The sequence below is a fragment of the Chionomys nivalis genome, chromosome 10 (assembly GCF_950005125.1).
Source record: "Chionomys nivalis chromosome 10, mChiNiv1.1, whole genome shotgun sequence".
Classification (NCBI taxonomy): Eukaryota; Metazoa; Chordata; class Mammalia; order Rodentia; family Cricetidae; genus Chionomys; species Chionomys nivalis.
In genome coordinates this window covers 49,311,165-49,328,186 of record NC_080095.1, presented here as the reverse complement: position 1 = coordinate 49,328,186, position 17,022 = coordinate 49,311,165, and the positions used below count along the sequence as shown (strand labels likewise).

Below are 17,022 nucleotides of genomic sequence, written 5' to 3'. Positions count from 1 at the left end.
GATGTGTCAGTGTTGCATCATCTAATGAACTCTCTTTGCACTTTGGCAACCTCATTTGAGTATTTATAGTTCCCTGAAAGTGTCTTGCAGTTCTGATACAATTACTGACCCTTCTTTTTAATGTAAACTTTACTTCAAAGAATCACAGATTATGAGATTTTCTTCCATTGATTTCTAGTGTAACAAGAGAAGATAGTTGACCAAAGTCAAAGTCTCATGCAGAAAGGGAAATGGTTTTTTCACTCTTCACAATGTCTAATAAACAAAACTTTCTGTTTTGTTTTGATCTGTTCTGTATTGTTTTTGACGCAGGACTTCACTGTGATTCTGACTGCCCTGGGGCTCCCTGTCTAGACCAAACTTGCCTCAAACTCACAGATCTACCTGCCTGCCTCTGTCTCCACCTCTACCTCTACCTCCCAGGAGAGCTAAGTTTAAAGTTAGGACCACCACACCCAGCTTTAAACTTTTTAGAGATGATGATACAAATGACAGACATGAAAGTAGCTCTGTGAATAGATGGGCATTGTGTGCAAGAAGGACATCATGCAATTAAAGGAAGCAATGCAAACAAGGCAGGTAGTTCCTCACACAATGCACAGAAACAGAATTTCTCAAGCATGGGGATGCGCACTACACAGAAAGATGAGAACAACTTCTACACAAGCATCTACATGGCTAAGGTACAATTTTTCACACACAGCAAGCACATAGCAATGTATTTCAGCCTTCCTTCGCCTTTATTTTAGAATCATGCCCCAAAGCTCAAAGACAGGAAGCATTCGTCATGAATGACGATCAGAACAGACAAAAGTGTCTTCTTATGCAAGCAGAAAAATCAAATAAAGGAGCCTCATTACTTGCTATTTCCTATTCTCTTGGAGCTAATTCCCTCGGCAGACAGACCGCTTTGTCTCAGTGGAAAACTCATGCAAAATAATGCAGGCCTGAAACATTGTTCAATTTCAAATATAAGAAGAATGTCTATCATTAAATCTGTGTATTACCCAACCAGTACACACAGGAATAGAATCTAAAGTCTCAGACCATAGTTACCTCACTTCAGTTTGGAACCTGAGGCTGAATTTAACCTCCAAGCCTTTTCTACCCTTTGAGCTTCACCCTGACCCCTCTTTCATCACAAAGATTGATGGTTTAAATGCCATTTTTCTCTCAAACTAAAATTTGGGAGTTTTGCATTCAGAGATGTATTATGATCATCTTTTACTCGATACCTGCAATGCTCAGTGAGAACTCCCATCTAAACACCAAGGGAGCCAATCACTAAGCACGCATGAAGGGAATGGCAGATGTGGCCAATCAAACTGAAACATTCCTTGCATGTGAGGATAAGATTATTCATGGGATGGGCCTCATCAGAGATGTGAATACAAGGAACCCTACCTTATCTGTGAGAGATTTCCTCCTGACCCTTTACTCCCATTATTAGCAAGAAATGTGTAATCTAAGGAAACATAACTGCAGTGCCTCGACAGAACAGCACTTACATAGAAACTGGACTCTCTGAACATGGCGGACAATGAAGGCTGATGAGAAGCCAAGGACAATGGCACTAGATTTCGATCCTAATACATGAACTGGCTTTGTGGGAGCTTAGCCTGTTTGGATGCTCACCTTCCTGGGCCTGGATGGAAGTGGGAGGAACTTGGTCTTCCTGTAGGGCTGGGAATTTGGACTGCTCTTCAGTATCGAGAGGGAGGGGGAATGGACTGGGGGGAGGAGAAGAGGAGTGGGGATGGGGGAGGGGAGTGGGGGGAGGGGGCAATATGTGGGAGGAGGGGGAGGGAAATGGGAAACGGGGAGCAGTTGGAAATTTTAATTAAAAAAGAATAAAAAAATACAGAAGAAAAAAAAAAGAAACTGAATAGCAGTTAGGCAGGAATTAAAAATAGAAGATGTTCAGTTAGGAAGGCTCTCAACCTTGGGCAAGCATAGAGTTTGCCTTTAATCCCTTCAGAAACCAGCAGAATGCCTAACCCTTCAATATTTAAAGATCTTTGTATGATTTCTTATTCTTCACTGAAATGGAAGATCAAAGTAGGTAAACCACAAATTTATTATTAGTCATCAAAATATAAATATAAAATAAAATCATCATTAGAATACCCATGTTTGCTAAAAGTCACATAAATGAAGCAATTGGGGATGACAACAGGGTGAAACCAACAAGCAGTACATAGAAAATGTCTCAAATCTGGGAAATTAAATAACATGCTTGTAAATGTCAACTATGTCAAAGGAGAATCTGAAGGAGAAATTAAGCCTATTTTGAACTATAAGAAAATGAAAAGACAACCTAACGCCATTTGTGGGGTGTAATGAAGACAGTGTTTAGAGGAAAATGGGTAACCTATAGCAAATTAAAGATTCTAAAGTCAAGCCGGGTGGTGGTGGTGCACGCCTTTAATCCCAGCACTCGGAAGGCAGAGGCAGGCGGATCTCTGGGAGTTCGAGGTCAGCCTGGTCTACAAGAGCTAGTTCTGGGATAGGCACCAAAGCTACAGAGAAACCCTGTCTCGAAAAACCAAAAAAAAAAAAAAAAGTTGACAAAGATGTGGGACAGCAGATTCCCTCTTATCCCCTGCTGATGAGAATGTAAAACAGTATAGTCATTTTGACAGAAAGTTTGATAATTTCTAACAAAATGAAGAGATACCATATGATGCAGAAGTCTTCCTCCTCTGCACTGGCTGACTTGAACGTGCTGAAAGTTTATATTCACATATAAATCTGCACACAAACATATGCAGCAGTCTTTCTCATCACTGAAAATCCTAAGAAGCATTGAAGATGCCCCTCAGTAGGTGAATCAATTTGCATACATCTAGACAATGATACATTACTGAGCACTAAGAATGAGTTATCTATAAACACTCGCAATCCCATAGAGAAACTTGGAATGCCTGTTACTATGAGGAGGGAGATAACGCGGAAAGCCTGAAAACCATTGGCCCCAATTATATGTCACAGTGTTCAGTGGCCACACACTATGGAGACACCTAAAGGATTGATGATTGTGAGGAGTTTATGGGTAAGAATGAATGAAGATACAGAGCAAGGATGCTTTTAGGCCGTGAAACTAAATATCTGTACTGTTGCAGTGCATTCGTGTCCCCACACATCATCAAAACTTGTGTCACATCCTAAACAAAGGATGCACCCTCAAGTAAATGCAAGCTTTGAGTGGCAATGTAGTGTACCCATGCAAGTTGATCAACTATATAAATGCATATGCTGGTCTGGGACTCTGACAATGGCTGACTGAATCTGCATCTATAAGGGCAAGGGATGTGTGGGAAACCTTAGTACGTCCCCTCAATTGTGTTATGGTTTTAAACTGCTCTTTTTAAAAGTCTATTTTACAAACATCCTTAAAAGTTTAGCTATGAAACTTACTAAGACTGAATGCTGATATCGTGTCATCCATTGGGAAATAGCAGAAAAGACTGAGCAGTGCTCACTGATTTGTCCCCTACATGTTAAAACACATTCCTCAAAGCATCATTGTTGAGAAAGGGTACCTAATGGGAGGCATTTAGCTCCTGAGTGTCATCTCATGAACAATTAATGTCACATATATAAATCAGTATCTCTAACCTTCAACCATGTGAAACACTGCAATAGGATCTTCACCACCACCTACACACACACACACACACACACACACACATCCCATCATGCTGTATTTCCAACCTCTGGAACCAAAACAAAATGAATTTCTGTTACTTATAATTTACCAATTTGTTTGAAACAGACTAAACTAGATCACCGATTAAATAAAGTTAAATCAATCTACCAATCTAGGAAATCCCCCATCAAAGTTCCAAAACCATTTTTCAAAGAAACAGAAAGATAAAAAACTATCTTAAAATTTATGCATAAGCACAAAATATCCCAATATCCAAAGCACTCCTAAGGAAAAAGAACAATGCTGTAAGTACCACCATTCTGATTTTGAATGAAACTACCGTGCCATAGTAAAAGAATCATTAATGGTCCTTAGATAAAATTGGGGGTGTAAATCAATAGAATTCAGCGAAGGACCCAGATAAAAATCCTCATAGCTACAACAACATGACTTTTGAGATTATAATATAACTACTTTTCCCCCTTCCCTTTTCTCTCACAAAACTCTCCCATATATCCTTCACGACTCTTCTCAAAATTCATGGCCTTGTTTTTCACTAATTGTTATTGCATGCATATGTGTACATGTGTATATACATGTGTATATCCATATATATGTATAGTAGTGTATATATAGGAATATATATATTCCTAAATACAATCTGCTGAGACTTTATAATGTTTCTTGAATGTATATTTTCAGGGATGACCATTTGGCACTCAGCCAACTGGTGTTCTCTACCCTGGGGAAGACCACCTCTCCTGATTCCAGTTTTCTTCTGTTGCCTGTTGCTCTTTGTGTAGATTAAGGATTCATGGGCTTTTCTCATCCAGTTTGACATGTTCATTGGTATCATTCTTGTTTGCTTCACATTTGAGGAGTCATATTGGAGAGACATCACTATGTAGCTTCTTTCTGATGTTACTAGGAAACACAATATCACAGTAAACTCCCTGATCTTCTGATTCTATTTCATTTCAGGAGAGGGAACCATAAGATTTTTGGCAAATATGTGAAAAATATACGCTGGGGAAAAGAGCCTCTTTAACAACTGATGTTAGGAAAAATGGATCTCCGTATGTAGAAAACTGGAGTTAGATTCCTCCCTATCTAACACTCAACTCCAGACAGAGCAAAGACCTTAATGTATGAGTTGAAACTTAAAAAGTGTTTTTAAAAATTAGGCAAAACACTTCAGGATTTAGGTGTACACAAGTATTTTCTTAATAAAGCTCCAGTCTCTCCATAAATAATACCAACAAATGACAAATGGAGTCTCAAATTTAAAAGCTTCTACCCAGAAAAATCAATGTTTTTGTAGCCTGAAGAGACCTAGTGCTTAATGGGGACTAGCACTATATATACATATATATATATATATATATGTGTGTGTGTGTGTGTGTGTGTGTGTGTGTGTGTATATAGATAAATAAGAAAAATCAAATCACATAATCAATAAATCAGCTAATTTTTTAATCAGAAATAGATAGGACTCAAAAGATAGAGTACAAATAACCAATAAACATTTAAAAAAAAGTACTCAGCCTCATTAGCCATCAAAGAAGTAACAGGTTTAAGGAGCACAGGATTCACGTCATCCCGCTCAGAAAAAAAGTAACAAATGTGAGGATGTGGACAAAAGGAAACACTTTCTTAGCACTAGTGAAACTGAAACTCATCCAGCCACTGTGGAAATCAACATGAAGTTTCCTAGAAAACCAAAAACAGATCTCCTGTGTGACAGAGTTATACCCAAAGGACTCCAACTCAAGATATCAAAGAGAAGCTTGTATGTAGGTGTTCATTCCATCATCACTATTCACTGTATTTAAGCTATAGAATCAGCTCAGATGACCAGCAACAGAGCAATGGATAAAAAAAAATGGGATATATGAAATTTGTTTCAACTATAAAGAACATAGTTATGTCCCTTAGAAAAAAATGGAGGCATTGGTAATAGCCATATTAAGTTAATTGAGACAGCTCATAAAGACAAATATTGCATGTTTTCTCTTATCTGTAGTTCCTAGATCATATGCACATGCAAGTCGTGCATGATCATATGACATGAAAGTGGAAACAAACTGTCTAGGAAAATAAAGATGACTAATGGGGGAATGAAAGAGGCACAGGGAGAATCGTCCAGTACACAGTAGTCGCTTGTATAAAAAACAGCCTCCTCCAGCATAGTACTGTGTGGCGTGACTGTCAGGATTTAATGGTAGAACCAATACCAAAGAAACTGAATGCAATCCCTTTCAGATCCTCTCAAACATTACTTTCAAATATCTATTTTAATTTAAAAAATAATGGCATGTCAATTGTATAAATGATGCTGTCTACTATTGCAATTCCCGGTGGAAAATCTGAAGCAGCAAAAGGGACGGAGAGGTTCTAGTCTGACAAAACCCATTAGCAGCTACAAGCATGATTACCCTTTTCTGGATTCTGAATTCTTATTATGATAGCTAGAGGTAAAATTACAATGTTAAATGTATGCGGTAACATGAAATCTGCGTGTGGCAGTCTGACAAGCATAATTGTGAACAAAGAATAATTCAGACACTGTTTTCAAAAGGAGTTTTGTAAAAATTAAAACTCTTATCAGCTTCCACTTAGCCACTATAGATTCATCCAACTTCCTTTCAGCTTCAGTGCATGAGTGATATTTTTCCTAAGTTTGCTTTGTTCTGATCCATTTTTCAGGCTTACTTTGTGGGTCTCATCACCCACCATCATCTCATCGCTGTGGCCCCCTTGCTACTGGCCAGTGTGTTGTCTGCTTCCCAATCTTTCCTTACTTTACACTAGCTCTCCTGGGGTACCCAGACCAAGTACTCTAGACCCCTGATGCTGGTTAAAATGAATGCTGCAGAGGAGGGAGATTCTATTCTTAGACTTCATGAGAGAATATCTTTTATCCTCCATTTATGATGTTTAGAAAGCTCATTTTCCTTATTTTTAGACCAGAAGCTTTCTGAAATGGGTTCTGTCTTTTCTGCCTCATAGTTTTCTTTGAAAATCACGTATCCAGCTCACAAACTCCTAATAAATCTAATTTATCTTCAGAGAGCGCATCAAGGGTCTTGAAAACCAAGTGTTACTAAGCTGCCTCAAGGAATTCTGCACACGTACAGGAATAAAGGATTAAACTAGAATTTTCCATCTCATACTCTCCCGTATTCCCCAGTTCCCACTTGCTGGTGCGGTTCCTCTTGCCTAAGCTCCAGCCCGTCTTGATGTCATTGCAGAATGCACTGAGACCTTGGCAAACACTTCCCCGTTCATGACATCAGTGCATATCCACACGCTGAAGAAACACAGCAGCGACATATTATTCACCACCTCAGGGTTTACACTGAAGTTGTACAGAGGAAACCCCAACAGATGAAATAATTGTCTCTCTGTCTTTAGAATTTTTCAGGTAGAACTCATGAGTGTTTTTTCACACTAATCCCTTGGGACCAGCTTGTGAGAATGGAAGGCAAACCTGGGAGGAAAGCATGCCCTAGACTAGGCTGAAGATTCCAGATCATTCAAAGACTAATAATAAAGTTAAAATAATTTTAACTTCATTAATGTGCGTGCATTCACACAGTGAAGATGAAATGTGAAAATGTTAATTGGAAGTTTTGAGAAGGATGCCAGAAAACCTTCCTGAAAGAGAAAGCTGGATTCTACATAACAAAGAACCAAATCTTCAAGAGCTGAACCAGGGGGAGGCCAGAGATGCGTTAAATACAGTGCAGGCAAGGAAAGAGATGGACATGTAGACCGTATTGACAACCAGGTAAAAGAATAACATTATTAGAGGAGAAAACTAAGAACCAAAATATAGTATATTAAGTTTAAAGAAAGTGAATAGGGGGTGGAAAGATGGCTCAGTAGTTAAGAGCACATATTGCTCTTGCAGAGAGGACCCAGGTTCAATTCTCAGCAGCCACATGGTGGCTCCCGACCATATGCAATTCCAGTCCGACAGCATCTGATGTCCTCTTCCGACCTCTACAGGAACAAGGCACAGACATAATAGTGTATGCACATGTGTACATGAAAGAAAAACACTCATTCACATAAAATAATAGAATGAGTCTGTCTTTAAATTATTAAAGAAAAAGAACAAAAGTCCTTGTGTTATTTTGGAGAGGGGCAAAGATTCTCACAAGCTTTTAGGATTTAAGGCAAATGCTGAAGTAAAAATGCAACAGTCATAGATTATCAGAGTATATCAGTCATGATATATTCAAGGCATTAGAAAGGGTCCAATGAATTGAGGGAAACCTCAGTCCACACAGAAGAGTATAAAGAACAAAGGAAGCAGCACAAAAAAAAGCATGTAAAATGGAAACTACAATGCTCTAAATAAGTCAGAATCCATTTAATCACAGTAAAAATGAATACAGTAAATGTGAATAAATTAAGTGGCACAGTGTGAAGACTCTCAGAATCTATCTAGTCTTTATAAAATATACATTGAATGTAATAATCTACAATTACAGAACGTTAAATATAGTAATATATGTGCCAAGTGCACACGAGTGATGCAAATGAAAATTGGCTACATTAGTGTCAAGCAAAACAGCATTCTTGTAGCCGAGGAGAATTAGAAAATTCTGATAAAGAAATCTCCCAGAATGCAGCAAGGAGATGATGGTTTGAAAAACAACTGAATAAACAAGGAAATTCCAGGACTTGTTCAACACATTTAAACAAAAAGTGTTTCAGAAGGGAGAAAATGGAGAAAAAGAAAAAAGTAGGAGATTCTCTTTTAAAAAAAAAAAATATGAAACAAGCTTTTTGAGACTGAAGAAGGCCGCTCTGTCAATATCTATGAAAATGTATGAACAGGGTCCCATGCTAAGGCACGTCATTAGTTTCTAAACCTTGGGACACAGGAGATACATTAAACCTCTACAAAGAGAAACATGGGAAGTAGCAAAAGACAAGATCTCCTGAGTAAATTGAGAGCATAGGGGCCTTGGGAGAGGGTTGGAGGGGAGGGAAGAGGCAGGGAGGGGAGCAGAGAAAAATGTAGAGCTCAATAAAAATCAATAAAAAAAATACTGTAGCTAGCCAATAACTCTTGATCAAACAGGAAAATGAAGAATCATTTGTTTAAATCCATGATGGTGAATGAATTTCTCTTGCATTGGTATAATAAGGGTATATTTAAACAAGAAGTGGACGGATAACTTGATGCTTGCCCTTCTGTTAAGGACATAGAAATGAGCAACCCTTGGGGAAAACAGAGAAGAAAAAAGCAACCACAGGAGGCTGCTGGGTGCTTCAGCTACAAAGAGTCTACCAGTTATAGGCACTCAATACTTACTGAACCAAAACAATGATCTACCTATTTGAGAATAAGCTGATGGTAATGGACCAGCTATGAAAAGGGACTAAAAACTCAGATTCCCGAATGAGAAGCCAAAGATGAAATCTGAAGTTGAAACCCCATAGGAAAAACAGATAACTGTGTTCCCCACTGGCGTGGAAATAAAAGGGCAACAAGTAAATAAATCTCCTAAACAATTTAAGTCATGTCCTCTAGAGTTCGTTCTTTTTCAATAAGGCATTGCTGGCTCTTCTTCAGAGAGGCAATTTCTCTTTATACTCCTTGAGTATGAAGTGTGACAGTGACTCGCTCCACACTGCTTTGTCCTTCCAGGTTCTGGGAGAGCAGGTGACTAAGACAGATATCTGAGGGATAGAAAAGGTAGAGGGTAGGAAGTAGGGGTGCAACTTCAAAACACAGCACAGGTCTGGCACCAATGAAAGAGCGAACGAAGATTTGGCAAAGGAGAGTTCAGAAGGCAACGCAGAAAGAGAGTGCACCAGGACAAAAGCCATCCAAATACATCTATGCATGCAATAACAACTGGTGGAAGGAAGGGGACGTGGACTTGAAGGAGAGCAAGTTTGGACATATGGAAGGGTTTGCAGGGAGGAAAGGAAAAATCCTGGCTAAAATACGGTCTCAAAAGTAAATAATCAACAACAGCAAAATAAAAGTCATCCCACGATCGCTTTTAATGATGGGCTTCCCTTCATATGATATCACTGGTTAAAAGAAGTTTTGGGAAAATGTGGCTTTGGGGTGACACTGCAGCAGCCCCCCAAAACAGCCACCTTCAGACAACCGTGTTTAGTGGTGCATTGTCTGCTTTCTAGCAGCTGACTGCACAAAGACTTAAAAGGGAAGTGGCCTGAGCTCTGGCTCTTGCCACTTTCTGCAGGAGCCAGCTTCAAGAGACTCTGAATTCTGAGCTTGAAAATGTGGGAACAACCAGCTTGGCCAGACAGAGCTCGGCCCAGGACGCTGCTGCCCCACTCTATCGTGAGGGGAGGTATGAGCAGCACACCTCCTCGGCCACTGTACTCACCAGCCTGGTGTTTGTGATACAGCTCCAACCTTTCAGGGTTATAACTGAAAAGAGGATCTCAGAGTAGGCTACACTGCAGTGTCTTTGGGATTAATGAGGTCAAGTATCCTTTAAAACAGTTCTGTGTCGGCATATTATGACTCAACCAAGCTTGTACTCACAGTTTTGTCTTCTTTATCGACTAGCAAAAACGTATACACTGAAGGTGTACATATTGCTCTGACTTATACAGACATTATGGGATAACTAAATACATCTAGTTAATACCTGTCTTGCCTCTCTCCATTATCAATTTTGTGTTGAGAACAGTTACTCCCTGCTATGGTTTGGATGTTGGCCATCCCCCAGAGACCCATATTTAGGGGATTCTTTCCCAAGGTGGTACTGCGGACCTTTAGAAAATAAGGGAAAGCCCTTGAGCCACTGGGAGTGTGCCTTAAAATGGATTGTAAGATGTGTCTATACCATATATATGTATGTATGTTTGTGTGTGTGTGTGTGTGTGTATGTATGGTGTAAGGCGTGGTCACATGTGCCACCACATGCTTATCAAAGACACAAAGAAATGGGGCTGCTGAATCTTGTTCTTGAACTTTGAAAACTATGAACAGAATAAACTTTTGCCTCTATGACTGATCTGACTGGGTATCTTGCTAGAGCAATGCATATTTGACCAGTAGACCCCATTCTCTAGTATCAACACAATCAGTCAGCACTTTTAAAGAATCTAGCATATTTTTAACTGTGCCATCATATGACACAATAGACCCTTTAAACTCAACCCTTCTGATTGGCTGAAATTTTGAAGTCTTGGTTCATCATCTTCCCAAACACCCCAGGGCTCTGTACCATCATTCACTCTCTACTTCTGTGAGATCAACTTCATTCAATTCCGCAAATGACTGATGGTTTTATTAGAATGTTTATGCTTGTGTTCTAAATAGCTTAAGTTGTAATATGCTCGTGTAATAATCCATGTGGAAAATGGAATGCTACTTATTGCCTTTTATCGTGTACTTGGCATTTTCAAAGTTAATGCCTCTTAATTCTCTCCAGAAGATAATTTCAAAAGAAATAAATGTACTTTTAACAGCTTGATGATGCAGAATCTAAAATTAGAGAAATGATACCATTCATTAATTTTTCCATAAAGTAATAGTTATGTGTACAGTATCAAAATAAGAATTCAATATTCAATTTGGGGGAAATAAGTTGTGAGCTATATTTGACTCTAAATGCTGCTAGTTTGTCTTCATGTTCCTCCTCCTCCTGTTCCTCTTCCTCCTGCTCCTCCTTCTTCTGCTCTTCCTGCTCTTCCTCTTCCTGCTCCTCCTCCTATTCCTCCTCCTCCTGCTCCTCCTTTAGGTCCCTCTTCCTCCTGTCTTTCTCCTGCTCATCACAACTTTCAACCAGAATCATTTTTCTAGTAATTCACTTTTTCAGCCAGAAATCATGGGGAAAACATGGCTAAAAGTTAATTTAAGAGAGTCATCTATAATTTGTGGCACATGCTTACTAATATCGGGATGGAAAACAAAACAGGAGCACTGAAAAAGACATTTTATCATCTGTGGAATCTTTTTACTCTGTTGTTTTCAAAACATTTGCTCTCCGATACTCCAAAAACAAAAACAAAACACTTACCTCATCCACATTCTCGAAGGCATTGATGATGTCATAAGGTAAACAGGACAGCAGATCGATCACAAACCAAGTTTTCAGATAGTTCATCCTTATGAGCTTTGGGTCAGAAATGACCTCTCCACCCGGCCCCACAAAAGTCGTGTGAAAATTTAAAACGATGTCAACCAGAAAAATAACGTCCACCACACTGTCCAGCACCAACCAGGCTATATTGTTCTGCTTTGTTTTAAAGGAAACGTTGTAAGGAACCATGATGGCCGTGTAGAAGGTAAGAATTAAAATCACCCAATCCCAAGTAGTTTTAAAAGCACAATAGTGTAAAATGATGTGTGGCGGCGTCTTTGGCGCTTCTTGTTTGTACTGAGGAAGGATGTCTGACCCCAGCTGAAGAACCTAGAAGGAAGAAAAAGTGCATACAAATGATGGGGGCTTCTCTGAAGTCAGATATGACTGTACACCCACCGGGATCAGTCAAACCATAGGCTGAGTCTAACAATTCTCGGTTTTAAGCCAATCATGCTCTATCGATTCCTCTCCCTCTTCAGAACTGTCCTAGAGCTTGCTCAAAGGACCGTATGGAAGTCCGGCTACTCCACAAGCTGATCTGATTACTAGTCCATCTGCTCGGCTCTCCAGTGTCCATCCTTGACCCACAGCACAGTGTCTCAGGTGCAGCTGCCCATGCTCCAGGCAAGCCTGACAAGAACCACGTGTCTTTCATCGACTGTCCCATAGTTATTTGGTGGGTGACTGACCACCACTTGTTACACACTCTCATATTTAGCACCTTAGAAAATATACTTTTGCTTCTGATGGCCTCCCCGAACCCCGGGGCTTCAGTGTTGGCAGCCTTGCTCAGCAAGTGTTCCGATGGCTAATAGGGCAGTGTTAGGGATAAAAGTGGTTGTTTTTTCCTTGTCTCTCTAAAACCAGAGCTTTAAAAGAGCATTGTGTTTCTCGTCAGGTGCAAGCTTCCTTTAGTAAATGAGATAAGACACTAAGTACCAGGTTTAGCTCTCTGTGCCTTTTTAGCAAATGGAAAATTATCAGCGCAAGTTGATATGAATTTGAACTTACTCTGTTAAGTCTAAAATGAGAGAAGGAGAAAAGCAGATGACCCAGCAAGGGTCAGAGGTGGCAGGTGCAGCACAGGACTGAAACTGCCTATTGGAAACTGGGAAATGTGAAGCTAGTGGAAGGATCCCATCTAAAACTTCTGCCTCGTGTATTTATTTCACTAGCGTCATGGAAGTATCAAGGAGTGTGGCAATGGGGCTTTCTTAAGTAACGTTTACAGAGGACTTTTACAACTCATGCAATCAGTTATTTAATGCTTCTAGAAAAAAAAAAAGACCCACGGAGGGAGGAGTCTAAGAGATAAATGCATCAAACATTTGAATACATGAATAAACAAAGATAAGAATTAGCATATAGCTTGAAGGCTTGTCTTCCATAACGCACACGCATACACACACACACACACACACACACACACACACACCCCTTTTGAAGCCTGGAATAGTATACTCAAAATTTCTCATACATCGAGTTTACATAACTGGAAACTGAGTATATAAGATCTTGCTATCTTCACTATCAGAAAATGCTGCTAGTATTTCTTTTAGTTCTTTGCTATGCTAACAATTTTTACTTGGGGCTCTTAGAACTACTTTAGGGATATTTCACGCATTTGCCTACTTTCTCAGTGCCCCAGATATATTTTACCCCTATGGCTTTAAATCGCTTAGTAGCAGTTTATCCTAGCAGGAATGTAAGCCCCATGTTGGGGAGGCATGTTAGACCAAAAGAACTGCACATAATTATGGCTTCTCTCTTACCTTCCAACACCATCAGCTCCAATTTCCCTGGAAGAAGGGGAAATAGAAAATGCTTCTCTTTGCTAGTTATATCTATCTATACCTTCTATAGTTTGAGCACAAGGAATAATTCCATGTGTTTTAAACCTGTCTCATATTAGAATCTTCTGAGGAGGTTTTATAAAGTGTGGCATATTCACACCTAAACCCCACTCCCCCAGGAAGGTGACACTGGCCTGGGTGGATTTTCTGAAAAGTTTGTATTTTACCTTTACCATGGGATGACAATGTGTAGCTCACACTAGTATCTTTTTCTTCTTTTTCATTCCCAACCTACGTAGTTGGACAGGAGCACTGAATTGCGCTCCTCTGTGAGGCGGTGACGGCTATGTCGCCCAGGGTTATTTCACTTACAGTGGCATGAGAATAGAGTGGAGACAGGGGCCAGAAGGAAGCAGGCTTAAGAAACCTCAGCTCAGAGACACAAGCTGGGCTCTTAGGCTGGGCTTGGCGAAGGAACTGGACTCTTGAAGCAGAAGAGAAGGAAACTTTGAAGCAAGCAGTACTCCTTAAGGAGCACCCTCAGACAAGGCAGGTCCACCTGGCTGCTCCAGCTCCCAAGCCAGATGCAGTTCACCTCTGCACACTGTGTAAACAGTATCACCTAATACGATAGCCACGCCTATTTTAGCTTAAGCATGGCCGTTCCATGAAGTGTTCTTTCTCCATGATATCAAAAGTTATTTAGAAAAGGAAAAAAGAAACTGTCACAGGTCTGTTAGTTATAAGCTAAGGAAAACTCCATAACTCTAAATTTAGAGAATAGACTTTATTTCCCAACCCTCTCTAAACTAGAATTGGTATTTGTAACTAATTAAGAAGTGCCTCAGCTCACTTTTTTCTGGCAGTGTAAATCAGTGGACACCTGGGTTTAATGGTGTCTTTCTCTTTCTTGCTAAGTTAACTCAAAATACTTTACAAATTCCCACTATGAACGCAACATAATTTTGGTAGCGCTCTCTCTCTCTCTCTCTCTCTCTCTCTCTCTCTGTGTGTGTGTGTGTGTGTGTGTGTGTGTGTGTGTGTGTGTGTGTAACACATTTGGGGAGGAGTGTATACCACGGCACACATGTGGAGGCCAAAGGAAATTTGCAGAAGTCAGTTCTCTGCTTCCACCATATAGGTTCCAGAAATAGAGCTCAGGATGTCAGACTTGGCAGCAGGCTCCTTTGCCTACTGAGCCATCTCGCTAGCCGTGACTCTTCTATTTTAATTTATTTCCTGAATTGACTCCACTGAGTACCAGTACATGCTCGTTACTGACCCTAGAGTCCCAAGTCTGGGTAAATGCTACAATATCTTAAAGTCTTTATTCGTTTCCTGTCCTGTGTCTTTCATTCCTTAATAACAACCCAATTCTTATTCATCTTTACATCCTCTCATTTTACAGAAATCCAAATACAATGGAAACCCTCAATTAGTATTTTCCACACACACAAATGAATGAGTGGATTCTCTGTTCTATTTGTTCAATTAAATCACACAGTCTCTACGCATCACCCAATAAAGCATGAACTACATTTCCATGCAAAACTTGAAGAGAATGAAAAGGCATGTTTCAAATTTCTGCAGTTCTACAAAGAAAACATAAATTATCACCTACGCAATTGGCTTATCCTGAATAATCTGGGGGAAAACGTATCAAGGCCTCTTCCTTGCAAAGCAAAGTCATTCTCATACTTACTTCAGCTAGTCGTGAATGTTTGTGGACTGTCTCTGTTTTATTCATTGGTGTAAGCTGCTGTAAAACACTTCGGCTGTTTGTCAAAGCCCGTGTCAATCGGGCAAATTTTGTCCAACCTTAAAAAGATGAAAAGAGAGTTTTGGTTATTCACATACAATGAATTGAAAGTGCAGCATTCTCAGATAGTTGGAGGGTCACGGCAACCACAGGCTGTCCAGAAAAACCGAAAAGTGTCTGTCTCGTTCCTGTGTAAACACCATCATATTTGAAGTGTGGCTAAAATGAGGTACTTTCTAATATTTGTAACATTTGGGTCTTTCTCGCATCTACTGCGTAGTCTCTGTAGTCATGGTAGATAATAGGCTAAGAAAGTTACCTGGTCCTGCTCGATTTGTATGGGTTTGTGAAGGGGAAACAGCTGCCTAGCCAGCAGCTCCTCTCTCAGCATCCCATGCATCTGTGCGTTCCAAGTCCCTAGTTCTCACTAATGGACTCGAAGCAGAAACAACGATGCCACATCTGTATCCCTATTTCGGAAGCAAGTTGGTATCACACTTCCTACTCCTTCTACCAGCTGTATGCAAATAGCAAGCCCTTAGAGGAAGGAAAAGCCACTGGATCGCTGTGTAGAAAGATGCCAGCCAGGGCCACTTGCTTGGGATTATTTCATGAACAGGAAATGTGCTTCTCCTGTGTCAAATCAATTTTTCCCTTATTAATAGAAAAAATACATAACCTTACTACATTATTGTTGGTTGTTAGAGTGGCTGCTACCGCCCTAATGAAGAGAGTTCTAATGTGTGTTGTAGACAGAGGTGCCCACCTAGGAGGAAAAGTCAATTCCAACTGTGCCTATTATGGTTCATATTGCACATTGCACCTTCCTTGTAGCATAACAAATGTTATTTCTCCCATTAACAACGGCGGTGATATCTAAAAAGTTATGCTTGGAGTATCTAAAAACCTAACCATGTTTTCATGAAGAGAAGTTGCTTTGGGGAGAAAGGAATGTGAATTTAATGGGGAAAAAAAAAACTTTCTTCTGGGGCCTCTGCTTGGCATTATGAACAACATTTATTTCAAAGAAACACCAAAGAGATATGAACAAATAGAGCAAAACGAGCCATCCCGTGGCCCTCTCTCAACTCTGTGTCCTCTAACTAGCTTTAAAGCTCCACTCTGTTGAAGATCTCTCTAGAGCTACTCAATCATGTCTGTAGGGTTACCCACTGACAGAGTGGTCTCCAAACAACTCTTTAAAAGTGAAGCCTCCAGCTGGTTAAAAGGGATGAACCCAGAGACATGATAAAATCTCACTGATTCAATAAACCCTGAAGGAGTGAGCCCTGGGCCTACAAGAAACGAATGCCTGTCGGATCACAGAGTACAGGCAATGCTGGACGTTGCTGTTAGCCTTCAGACTTGGAACGACTCCCATGAACTCACTTCCTTCTGTGTGTTCAGTGATTGCATGAGAAATAAACTGACATCCATTGACAGAAAGTCCTTTTTCCTTCTTCATTAATGGGCCTTTCCCTAGTCTGGAATTTAAAATCATGTCAGGGACATTACCTGTAACCCAAGGTTCTAGACAGTGTTCCAGTCTCACAATGAGGCAACTAAGACACCAGAAATAACCTACAAAATCTACTTGAATTCACTATCACCAACCTTGACTTCTCTTCTGTGTGCTGGACCTGCACATCTCTCTGCCTTTGGCCAGCCTCCTCTAAGGCATTCTACAGACATCTGCTCCCAGCAGGCCTAAAACTCACCTCGTTATTACGC

The 17,022-nt window shown here is 40.1% G+C and overlaps 1 protein-coding gene across 3 annotated transcripts in view; it reads right to left on the bottom strand.

Annotated features, from left to right (window-relative positions):
• Positions 1-17,022, bottom strand: part of Kcnh5 (potassium voltage-gated channel subfamily H member 5) — a 294,555-nt gene that overhangs the window by 223,625 nt on the left and 53,908 nt on the right. For 2 of the 3 annotated variants that reach the window (XM_057782948.1, XM_057782949.1), the window contains exons 5-6: positions 15,235-15,350; positions 11,674-12,066 (exon numbers count right to left, since the gene is read on the bottom strand). In XM_057782948.1, coding sequence (XP_057638931.1) covers positions 11,674-12,066; positions 15,235-15,350 — 509 coding nt within the window. Of the gene's footprint in view, positions 1-11,662; positions 12,067-15,234; positions 15,351-17,022 lie in introns of all 3 variants that reach the window. The other variant, XM_057782950.1, reaches the window with a different exon arrangement.